General features: G+C 40.4%; 1 protein-coding gene across 1 annotated transcript in view; it reads left to right on the top strand.

Moving 5' to 3' along the window:
• The window catches only part of adcy2a (adenylate cyclase 2a), a 74477-nt gene that overhangs the window by 17809 nt on the left and 44039 nt on the right, over positions 1–12629 (top strand). The window contains exon 3 of the mRNA XM_051956999.1: positions 4577–4738. Coding sequence (XP_051812959.1) covers positions 4577–4738 — 162 coding nt within the window. The remainder of the gene's footprint in view (positions 1–4576; positions 4739–12629) is intronic.

The following is a 12629-nucleotide window of genomic DNA, read 5'->3' as shown; positions in this document are numbered from 1 at the left end:
TTATCCTGGGTACAGTTTTGTGATTGAGTTAGCAGCATTGGATTTCAGAGCATTAATTTAGGAATTGGCTTTCTGGACTCTAAGCAAATTATGCTGCTGTGCTAGATGATAGTTGGCAGCAATTAGCAGCTCTCTCCTGTATTAGAAAGTAAGTTAATACTGTCTCATTGCGCTTCTGACATGGTGAATGAATGCCACTTTTCTGGGCATCTGGTGGCTTAATATTTAAAGACTCCCTCTGGTGAAAATCCATTTTTTTGCCTTGTTAACATGTCCATATGGTGCTTCGTTCAGTATTGAAGAAGACATATTATGAGCGAAATGTGCAGTGAATGCCATGGCTGAACATTTCCACCTTGGAAATGTAGTGTTACAGCCTCTGTGTTTGTAGACCACTCCAGCCTATTGTCCAGAGTCACTCCCAGGTACTTGTAAGTATGGACAATCTCCACATCAGTCCTGTTGAAGCATACAGGAGAAAATTCCTCCTGAAGTCCACCACCATCTCCTTGGTCTTTGTCACATTCAGCTGCAGGTGGTTCTCGCTGCACCATCGGACAAGCCGGTCCAGCAGGTTCCTGTATTCATCCTCCATCAAGCCTACTATGCCTGTGTTATCTGAGGATTTCTGCTGGTGACACGACTTGGTGCTGTACTGGAAGTCCGAAGTGTAGGTGGTGAAGAGGAAGGGGGACAGCACAGTTCCCTGGGGGGCCCTGGTGTTGGAGGTCAGACGTTGAGACACACAGCTTTGTGACTTCACAAACTGTGATCTGCCCGTCAGACAGTCTGTAATCCATGCGATAAGGGAGCATCCACCTGCATGTCCTCCACGTTCCCCTTCAGCAGTCTGGGCTGGATGATGTTTAAGACTCTGGAGAAGTCAAAGAATGTGAAGTGGACAGTGGTGGTGGGTGATGATGAACTTGACTTGTGAAGTTCTCCAAGTAAGCTCGCTTCTTATTTTGGAAATTTACTGTTTTGGAAATTTATACTTCCTGTTTTGTTTAGGTGTTTTTGCTCGACTCCAAGACAGCCCGGCACAAGAATTCCAATGTGCCTAGACTGTCTGTTTGCGCACAAATGGCAAATAAAAATCTTGAATATTGACTCTTGATTGCCAATTATCAGCATCAGTATCTGCCCTAAAAAAAACAAAACAACAAAAAACATCCTGGTTGATCATTATCTGATACGCATAGATAAGGTTTTATGGATTTAATGGATGACTCTGTAGCTCCTCTGAGCTGCATGCTTTAAACTCTAGCATCCACTTGTAGTTATGGGGGTTATTATTTCATAGATACGAATTTGATTCCCACGTGGTGGACCTCTTTGTGAATGTTGTACTCCTTCCTCTTCACAAATTGCCCTGTTAAGATGTCTCACCTCTGCTCTTTAACTGGCATGCTTGTCCACAGCTGCTTCATCATTTCCTCCACAGTATAAAGGTCACCGCTCGCCTGCCTCTTTTGACAGTTAATGATAGTACATGACAATTGCATTCCTGCCATTGCAGCCGACTTTCCTGTTTCTGCACCACTTTCCAATAAATGGCCTCCAAAAGTTTTCAGCTCTGCCTTTATGTTTGCATTTGGGTCCCAGCTATTATTTCCAGCATTACTGAACCATGACATTGTAAGAATAAAATAGGACTGCACCCAATTAAAGCTTAGGGAGGCAGTGGCACAGAGATTAGAAACAGTTCTCTCCTAGGTTGCTGGAATGCAACTGCAAATCTGAAGAAAGCCAAAACACGGAAAAAACAGAAATAGTTCAAATTAACAAAACTTTTTTATCAACTTTTTCTTTCAGAGACCTCATCCATTAAAAACGCTGATATTATTTTGCAGTATTTTTCTAGTTTCTCCTCAAGTATTAGCACAGTTGGTTGCCTTTAGCCTCCCAGCATTGACATTTTTGTTGGTCTTCTGCACTCCCTGTATCTTAAAAGCTTCAACAGACCAGCTTCTTTGAATATACTATGCCGTCTTGTAAACGGTTTAAATCGAATGGAAAATGGAAATGCCACTGCATATCGATAAGGGGGGGGGGGAATCCCAGCTGACTCGGGCGAAGGCAGGGGATATGAGCCTCAAAAATTCGAGTTTTATGGACTGATGAGACAACGATTAATCTTTACCAAAACAATGGAAAGGGTAAAGTTTGAAGAAAGAGAGGATCTGCCCATCTTCATTTGTGAAACACAGTGGAGGTAATTTCATGGCTTGGGCTTGCATGGCTTCTTCTGGGATGGGCTCATTAATCTTCACTGATGATGTAAAACATGATGGCAGCAGCATGAACTCAGAAGTCTATAGAAACATTTTATTTGCCAATTTAAAGAAATATGTAGCCAAACTGATTGGGGGATCAAAACACACACTGCCAAGACAACAAGAGTTCATCAGGGGCAAGACTGACCAAGTCAATCTCCAGACTTTATCCCTATAGAGCTGTATTTTACCTGCTAAAGACGAGACTGAAGGTAGTAACCCCCCAAAATAAACAACAACTGAAAGAGGTTGTGGCGAAAGCCTGGAAGAGCATCACTAAAGAAGAATGCAAAAGTTTGGTAATGTCAGTAGGTCACAGGCTTAATGCAGTTCTTGCAAAGAAATGATTTGCAACTAAATGTTACGTCTGAATCACTTTAATCGGTTTTAAGTCTATCTGTTCCAATACTTTTGCTCAACTAAAAGTTTGTTGTTGTGATACAGATAATGCTATCTTATAAGTTTTGCATCCGATCCAGATGAAAATACCTGAAAATAAAAGCTGAAATGTTGACCTTTTGTCTCATAATTATCGTTCAACGTCAAACAATATATTGGAATATGCCTCACTGTTCCAATACTTTTGGAGGGAAGTGAAACATTTGCATTGTAATTAGGGTCTCTATCTCATACCTGTATGTGATTTTCTTTGTGCACTAAGATCGAACATGTTTTTCTCTTCCAATTTAAGACGCTCAGCGTGATGTATTCGATCCAGGTTACAGTCCGGCTCTATATTGACTAAGCTCTGTTGTCTCTGAGTCCTAATTAGTAGCTCGCTGAGGCTTTAAGACTTTGTAAAGTTAAAGCTCTCACATCTTCGTTGCGGACTGCTGCAAAGACTTAGTTGAGTTAATGAAGCATGTAGAGAAGTTGTAATTATATGGGCTGCATTAGAAAATGGTGCACCTGCATAGACGTGTATCTTTCCTTATTATATCCATTGCATTGTGCAAGTACATGCATTTGTTTTGCCATGCCATGTCAGTGGACATTATTTACATGCAATGTTTTTATGGATTTTATACAGGGTTTTATTCTGTGACTCCATGCTCTTTTGTTGAAGCACAATGGCCCCAAATATGTCAAAAATTAGCAGTTGAAAAATTCAGGGGAAAACACTAGCATGCTTGACTGATCACGTTTAGTCCTACAAGATGGGTAAACTAATGTTCCTTAAACTTCATTTAGACCCTGGTTCCTCTGGTGGAAATGCAGGTGGAGTTCCTCAAAAGGCTCTTAGTCCCCAGGGAAAGTTCCTGCGGTGGAAATGTGGCAAGAAAAGAGCCATTCATGAATCAAAAACTAGTCTTGCACTTATACTGCAGTATGCTCACTCTGTTACTGGTGTGTTGTTTTGTCAGATGTAGAATAAAGAAACTGCAGAATGTCATGGTGTTGGTTTTAAGTTTTGGATTTTGTTTGTTTTGTTTGCTTCACAGTTTGAGAAAATGAATCTACAACAGGGCAATTTCGATTCCATAAAAGATGAATATACTCTCATAAATGCATTGTCTTTAAGGAAACAGACAATCTTTGAGTTTTGATAGTCTTTTTTTACTGCCACAGATATCTATTAACAGAAGTAACAGTTATGTTCACCTAAGCTTAAACAGAGGAGGTACTGTTCTCACTCTCTAATCCATCTCACTGCCTTCTATCCCCCAACCCAGCTTTCCCACTCGCCCTGCAAATAAACCAAGAAAGGTTAACTGGCACCTGGCTGCAGCCTATGAGAACACTGGCCTCTTTCTATCAATAAACGGCAACAGATGAGTGACTCTGCCGCAGAAGGTGTATTAATGAAGTATTTGTGTGCAGAGCTCGGCTATAACGGGAAGCCCTCCACATGCTGCATTAGAGTCTGAAGTGTAGGAGCTTATTGTTGTGCAATCAATGGAGCTTAGGTAAACTGAAGACACTAAGGATGCTGAAATGTGTTGGCTGTTTATTTCAGAAAATTAAAACATGCTTAATGGCACAACTGTGTTTGTGTTTTTTTTTTTACTGCTGTCATTGAGAGCGTTGATATTAAATACTTCCCAGAATGAGCTGGATCCTTTTAGTATTTTTTTTTTGTCACCGATGTAGCTGTGAATAAATAAACCTTTAGCATGCAGTGTTGGTGGTGTTTAGACCTCCCAGGTCATGCTCTTTCTTCCCCCGCAGGACTGTCAACACTAATATTTTATTTCCATCTTTATTTTCTCCTCGGCTAGCATCTTTTTCGCATGCTCTCTCATTTTCTCCTTTCAGCTACCCTCTGCAGGCGTGTTGTAAGTCTTTCTCTTTCTCCACAGGTTTCCTTTTTCCTCTTCATTGTGTTTGTGGTATACACAATGCTGCCGTTCTGTATGCGGGACGCCATCATCGCCAGCGTTCTGACGTCTGCCTCACACACCATTGTGTTGAGTGTCTGCTTGTCCACCACAGCTGTTCGCATGGGACCAGTCCTGTGGCAGGTAAGGTCATCAAACATAAGAGTGTGTTAACGGTAGTGAATCCATCCTTACACAAACCCCCAAATGAGTCAGTGTACTTAAATGCAACACAATTATCACATGTAATCAGTGATTTGACTTGTATATTTTTGCTATTAGCTTTTAATAAACCAACAAACTAATAATGTTTAGTTAGTCATTTTAAATGTAGTTTTGCAAAGCAAGGTTTACAGCCAGCGTATTGCAAAGCTGCAGGGCATAAATTGATTCCCACTAGCTCACAGTCACTCATAGATAATTCCAGTTTGTGATGGTCTTTTCAGACCACTGAATACTGAAGGTGGTGGCGATATGAAGAATCTGCTTCACTGACTCAGCACCTTCAGCCCACCTATCAGGCCAACAAAAGCACAGAGACTATGGGACTCTACTTCAATCTGTTGCTGGCCCATATTGCCCCTTTTAAAAAAAAAAATCCACCTCTAATATGCACAGTTCGTGTTACCTCAAGCCAATATTCACCCTTATGAAGCTGTTTTATTCCGCAAAATGACATATTGCTGCCAGCAGTTATTATTGTCAGGCATAACTATTCTATATCCTACCCTTATCATGTTTTCATGGGGAACAGTATCTAGATGGAATTGTTATAGAAATGTTTCCTTTTCCAGACATTCAGTGCTTCCACATCTCGCTGACAGTATTAGCATTTCTGGTCATTTTAGCCACAAAATCCGTATTTTTTACCAACAAGCAAATGTGACCTTTAAACTAAAACTAATTTAGCATAGCAGGTGAGCGATGGAAATTCTAATGCGGTTTTTTTTTTTTTTTTATTATTCATTAAAAGGTCACCCTCTTCCCAGCAGTATTGCTGTTTGTGTGCAAAATGTTCAGTCAGTTGGCATATGCTGACAGAGATGAAGAAAAAGCAGTATTAAGAAACTAATTGTCTATTTAATGTATTCTTCAGTCAAATTAAGCTTGTTCAAACTTGAGGTCAGTGGGTTGCCAATACTCTGGAGACTGATGTTAAAGAAGTCTTAAAGTAAACAACATGAATTTAACAAGTATATTTTAGAAGCCACACCTCACTGATAATCATAGATTGTACTTGTAGCATACAAAAAGACCTTCTTAATTTGAACGTCTTTGTGTTGTAGACTTAATTTTAAAATGATAAAAGGTACAATTTTCCCACTATATAATCAATAAAAAATAACGACAATGTGCAAAAGAAAAAAAAGGAAAACAAGTTCTCAGTATTCAGACCCTTTGCTTTGGCATACTTTGTGTTCAGGGGTCTTCCTCAGTGACATGGACAGCTGTCAGAATTGACTGAAGGATGAATGCACCCAAATATAGAGATCCCCATTTAAAAGTAAACCTGCTTGCAGTGCATGCAACTTTCGACTGGGCAAGACAACTTGGCCTCACTGTTTGGCACAACAGTGATCCAAAGCTTACAGCCAGGACAGCACTGCAGTGCTCCAGGATAAGTGTCTGTCTATTGTTGAATGATCCAGTCAAAACTCAGACTTAAACCCCACAAACATGTGTGGAAGATCTTAAAGATGACAATTTGGACTCTTCTACAGGGTGGGGAAGCAAAAATGTCCTATTGACAAATTTGAATGTCCTGCCCAAATGGTGAGGGTAACCCATCTTTTTAGTATTTGTCAGACCTTGGTGCATTGGGAAGTGAGCAAGAAACAAACAAAACGCAATAGGGTTTGTGATCTCCTGGATGCCCAAATCCCTCAGAAGGACATTGTCAAGATTGTTGGCATCAGTGAGAGGACCATCCACATCCAGCATGCCAGACAATCCAGTCTGGGCCCCAAGAGATCTCCAGATGGTCCTGGAAGTCTTGGGCTCAGATGACAATAAGATGCCCCCCTACTTCTTCAAGCCAGATCAGAAAATTGGGGCTGATGTGTACTACAAAGTTCTGAGATACACCGTTTTGCCCTGGCTGAAGGCCACCTTCCCTGACAACAACCATGTGTGGCAGCAAGATGGGGCTCCTGCTCACACATCAATCAAAGTCCAAAAGTTCTGTGAGCATTTGGCCCCCGAGCTCACCTGAACTAAACCCCCTGGATTTTTTCTGATCGGGCGCCATTGAGTTGAGGACTAATCCCACCCCTCATGCCAATATGGATTTACTTAAGGCTGCATTCTCCAGGAAATGGGAGGCCAACCCCAAGGAGGATATCAGGAGGGCCTGTGCCTCTTTCAGAGGCTGTATCGAGGCCTTCATCATGGCTGATGGAGGACATATTGAATAAACATGTTCTGAAAGCTTTAAATTTGTGTTGTTCAAGAAATCAGTTCAAAATTCCAAAGAATAAAAAAAGTTATACCCATTTATAGTTGTTTTTACCTGACAGGACATTTTTGCTTCCCCACCCTGTAGTCCACAACAGTCCCCAACTGCTGCTGGTCCATCAGGATGACTTCTTCAAGCCCCAAGATCCGACTTAAGTTGGTGAAGATGGCTTTAAGCAGTACGATGTCATCACTGCTCTGGACATGGACACCATGATGAGTAGGATCTACGCATGGCTGGAGAAACTGGTGAAGTTTGAGAAGTCTCATGGTGTTAATAACACCCTGAACACAGAGATCGTCCCGAAGTCCGACCACAAGGAGGAGGAGGAGACTCACATCCTCATTGTGGAGGGCTTCCTGCTTTACACCTACAGGCCTTTGATCGACGTGCTAAACCAACATTACTTTATTTCCATCCCATATGAAGAATGCAAAAAGAGGAGGTACTCTAGGAAGTAGATGGTGCCTGACCCCCCCAGCCTGTTCGATGGTCATGTCTGGACCATGTACCTGCAACACAAGAACATCAGACTGGCCAGTCTGTTGTGATTTCAAGTTCCTGCCGGACAGAAAATGGTCTGAGAAGAAACTTTATAAATATGGGCACTCTGTTTTCCTTTAGAAGCTCCACGGACTAATAACAACAATCAAAATATAAATTGTGAGAGATAGTAGATTCCAAGAACTGTACTTGTACGAGTTCAAGAATAGAAAATGCAATTATGCCAGTCAGGGTAAAGTGTAGATACTGGAATCAGTAGGATATTGTGCAGCAAACACTGAAGAAGCTGCTTTGTTCTTGTGTCGCACATATATATTCACAACTTGTCTTGATCAGACACTGTTCCAGATAACCAGTAAGTAGCCCAATAACTATCCAAGCAGTATAAACAGCACCGAAATGTCCACAGTGGACGACGACATTAGGAGGAAAGAAAAACACAAACTGAGAAACCAGTTAAACTTAAATGTTAAGTCATCAAAGGGGAAAAAAGCTTCATTTGGATTCAAATAAAGTCCTCCGTCCCGTTCAAACAGGTAGTACATGTAATATTCAACAGCTGTGAGTCTATGTGAAATCCTGCCGGATAAAGCTTAAATAAAGTGAGAGTGCAGTGATGAATTATTGATGATTTTAGCACTCAACAATGATTACCAAAGTATACGACGGAAGGTTGTTTCTGATTTGAGAGGCGAGGTTGCGATACAAAAACAGTGAGGGCAGCTGACATGAATAATTCTTTGTATTGCTGTGAAGCTCATTACAGCACTACTGACAGTCTCGATAAAAAGTATATCCTAAAGTTCGACAAGTACATTCATTAAAAACAGCTTGTAACTTGGAAATAAGAGACCTTTGTTGCATACTTCATGTTTAATCATTTATTAGCTCTGAAAAGCTCTAGTGCCCGATTCAGATGAAGCAATATATTTGTCCAATAAAACAGAGTATTGAGGCTATTAAGCTGTGTAAAATACTACAAGAATATTGAAAACTGAATTGCCTGTTCATTCTTTGCTCCTTCTTGAAACACAAGCTAATAAAACAGTTTAGAAAAATACAATAATGTTGTCGTATGCACTGCATGCATGAAAAAGTAGAATTTAATACCTCTAAATGTTACATGCTCATAAATCTGGACCCAACACAGGCTTTTCAAGGCTTCAATAAATAACCTGCTTCATTAAAACTCCAATGAGCCTGTACTGTAAGGTTTAATGGACTTGACAAAGTGGAGATGTCAGCATGGTTCCCTCTCACTTAATACCCCCCGGACAGTTTGTGTGCATACTGGAACAATGCATGAGAGTGCAGACATTTAATGGTTGACATTTACAAGTTTCTGGGTGGATGGACTGTTTTTTTAAGGTTTTTTTTTCAATAAACTTGAGTGAGTCAAAAACATTCCCATTTTCTGAAAATACAATAAATAAAACCACCCAATAAACTGCTAATGCATGCATGTTGAATGTGAACATCATTAGTTTGTGTAAATTTAAAAGTGTGCAGGATTAAATTGATGTTTTGTGCAAGTGCTTCTTCACTTTCTGTCAGAGAATTACATGAGAATATTGATAACACTTATGTTTACACATAACCACAGCCAGTTAGCTTAGCTTAGCATAAAGACTGAGAACAGTTTGCTTCCGGTTTCCAAGTCGATTCGTTCAGTTCTCTCCTAAGATAACAAAATTCACACACCAGCAACTCTGCAGATTCCTAATTAACACCAGCCAAAGTGTACATGCAGAGTGTTGTGGATTTTTTGCCAGACATGGCCACTTCCTGGAGTCTTGTTGTCATTGAGAGGTTGCCAGGATACTAGTGACACCCCGACTGTTAGCAATATCTTTACTTTTATAGTACAGACGTAGGAGTGGAGCATATTTTTTTCAACAAATTCTAAATGAAAAGCAAACGAGTATAGCACCTTTTGAGCAACTCTGCCATGTGATCAAGATGTTTTATTTAGCAGTTACCTTTTGATAATAAAGAGGATAGTTTTAATGCAGGGGCATGATTGGAGATGATCTGAATCTGCACTGAGCAGTGTGGAGCTGTGAAAAGTCAGCCCGATCTCACGAGGATTCGTGAAACTGTTACGTAAATTTTTGTTTCGGTTTCGTGCGCACCAACACGATTTCGTCATGTTTTTCGTGCCGCTCACCACGAAATGCACACCAATGTATTTTAAACGGCGGACTTTTCGTGCCACCCAGAACGTATTTCAAACGAATGTGTGTATTATATTTTTAATGTAAAACCATGGCGAATCCAACGCTATATTTTGCATGACATCGTCCCTAACCATAACCCTAACCATAACCCTAACCATAACCTAACCATAACCTAACCATAACCCGGTGGTACACTTACCAATTTGCATAGGAATTTAAAGAATGTCCGGCGGCCGGCGGCCGCAAACACGATCACACAAGCAGTATACGCCGATGGACAGCTTAGATCGTCATGAATCCGCCGGTATAATCCACTTTCAGATGTGATTACCACAGCAGGTTTCGTTGTGAGCAACACGAAAAACATTTCGTGGTGAGCGGCACGAAAAACATGACGAAATCGTGTTGGTGCGCACGAAAAAGAAACAAAAAATTTACGTAACAGTTTCACGAATCCCCGTGAGACCGTGTTGGAAAAGTCAGACAGTAGAATATTTTTGACAATTGTATTTAAAAAAAAGAATATATGTAGTCTTAGGACACCCAGGTACAAGACCTGCATAAGATTCATACATCTCATTATTTTTGGCATTTTAAGGACCGCTCTTTTTATGCCCCCCCTCCCCCGAGATGACCAAAACTATCAGTGACCAGATTCTTTTGCAGTAGCTGCAAACCACAAGTCATCTTCAGAGGCATTTATGCTGCATATGAACTCCATGTCCTTACCAAATTCTTTTTGCATTTCACTTTTGTTTTGTATTCTCTGAATAAACCAGAGAATCAGAAAAAACTGAAACAAACAAAGAAGCAAAAAGAAAAAAAAACACCTTCTTTTCAATGTTCAACAAGAGGTAATTATTTAGTAAGGCCACAAAGCTCAGTGCGTACTCTTAAAGTCTGTAATTCAATTTGACATCTGACTGAACAGCTTGTTGTAACGCTTAAAATTCATCAGCCTCACCTTGGGTTAGAATAAAAGCTGTGGAGGTTTTTATATCAGCTGTACAGTAGTTTTCCTCTGACACCTTCGAGCATTTTGCCTTCCAGCCTCACTGGTCCATTCTGGCTTTGGCTACTTATAGACAAAAACAGAAGAAGGAAGATGAATTCACCCAGCAGGACGTACATGTAAAAGCAAAGATACACTAAAAAAAAATATAAACGCAACACTTTTGTTTTTGCTCCCATTTCTTATGAGATGAACTCAAAGATCTAAAACTTTTTCCAAATACACAAAATCACCATTTCTCTCAAATATTGTTCACAAATCTGTCTAAATCTGTGATAGTGAGCACTTTTCCTTTGCTGAGATAATCCATCCCACCTCACAGGTGTGCCATATCAAGATGCTGATTAGACACCATGATTAGTGCACAGGTGTGCCTTAGACTGCCCACAATAAAAGGACACTCTGAAAGGTGCAGTTTTGTTTTATTGTGGGGTGGGGTGGCGTGGGGGTTGGTTGGTTGTTTGGTTGGTTGGTTGTTTGGTTACGACGACGACAACGAACTGGAGTCAGGTCGAGACCCTGATGAGGACGACGGGCATGCAGATGAGCTGCCCTGAGACGGTTTCTGACAGTTTGTGCAGAAATTCTTTGGTTATGCAAACCCATTGTTTCAGCAGCTGTCCGAGTGGCTGGTCTCAGACCATCTTGGAGGTGAACATGCTGGATGTGGAGGTTCTGGGCTGGTGTGGTTACACGTGGTCTGCGTAGTGAGGCTGGTTGGATGTACTGCCAAATTCTCTGAAACGACTTTGGAGACGGCTTATGGTAGAGAAAAGAACATTCAATACACGAGCAACAGCTCTGGTTGACATTTCTGCTGTCAGCATGCCAATTGCATGCTCAATCAAATCTTGCCACATCTGTGGCATTGTGCTGTGTGATAAAACTGCACATTTCAGAGTGGCCTTTTATTGTGGGCAGTCTAAGGCACACCTGCGCACTAATCATGGTGTCTAATCAGCATCTTGATATGGCACACCTGTGAGGTGGGATGGATTATCTCAGCAAAGGAGAAGTGCTCACTATCACAGATTTAGACAGATTTGTGAACAATATTTGAGAGAAATGGTGATATTGTGTATGTGGAAAAAGTTTTAGATCTTTGAGTTCATCTCATAAAAAATGGGAGCAAAAACAAAAGTGTTGTGTTTATATGTTTGTTGAGTGTACTGTACACTAGGTATACTAAACAAAATCAGAAACATACATGTTGTGCATAATCCAGCAAATGAATGGTAAGACAGCTGAAGCTACTTAATATCATCGATGCAAAAATCATTGAAGTAAAACATCTGCTCATTGATTTGCAACACTAGCTACCATGAACCAATGACAGTACATCGGTATGTTGTCAAACATTTCTGAGCATAGGTCAATGTGTATTGTTTGAACCTGAAATAATGCCATGACCTCACCTTTAAATCATTTTCTTAGTTGCGGTTGTATGGTGTGATAGAACACTGTACCATTTAAAAACAGATCATTTTTGTGTTGTGTAGCATCAAGTCAGTCAGACTATGATGAAGTAATAATTTGGTCAAACACAAATATGCACCGAAAATGTATTTGAATGGTCTTGACCATGCACATGTATAATGAAAGCAATTTTTAAAAAGCTTTTAATGAAAAGTAACTGATAAAAATGCCAATTTGTATATGAAAAAAAAGATAAGAAATTGACAGACTTTATACCAGGCAACTTGCAATGTTGTTTATTAACTGGGTGTTGAGGTCCATATGTTTTATTTTCGGCCTTGTAGGAATAGATTTACTTAAAATCTACCCAGAACTTTTGCATGCCTTTAGTTTGATCTGCATTCTAGATCCAGCTACTGTGGGCAAATGTCATTCTATAATAAGAACCAGCACCCGACTACCAAAAGTGTT

This window comes from Acanthochromis polyacanthus, chromosome 12, assembly GCF_021347895.1.
Source record: "Acanthochromis polyacanthus isolate Apoly-LR-REF ecotype Palm Island chromosome 12, KAUST_Apoly_ChrSc, whole genome shotgun sequence".
NCBI classification, from domain to species: domain Eukaryota; kingdom Metazoa; phylum Chordata; class Actinopteri; family Pomacentridae; genus Acanthochromis; species Acanthochromis polyacanthus.
The sequence above is the reverse complement of the archived record's forward strand: the minus strand, read 5'-3'. Positions and strand labels throughout refer to the sequence as shown.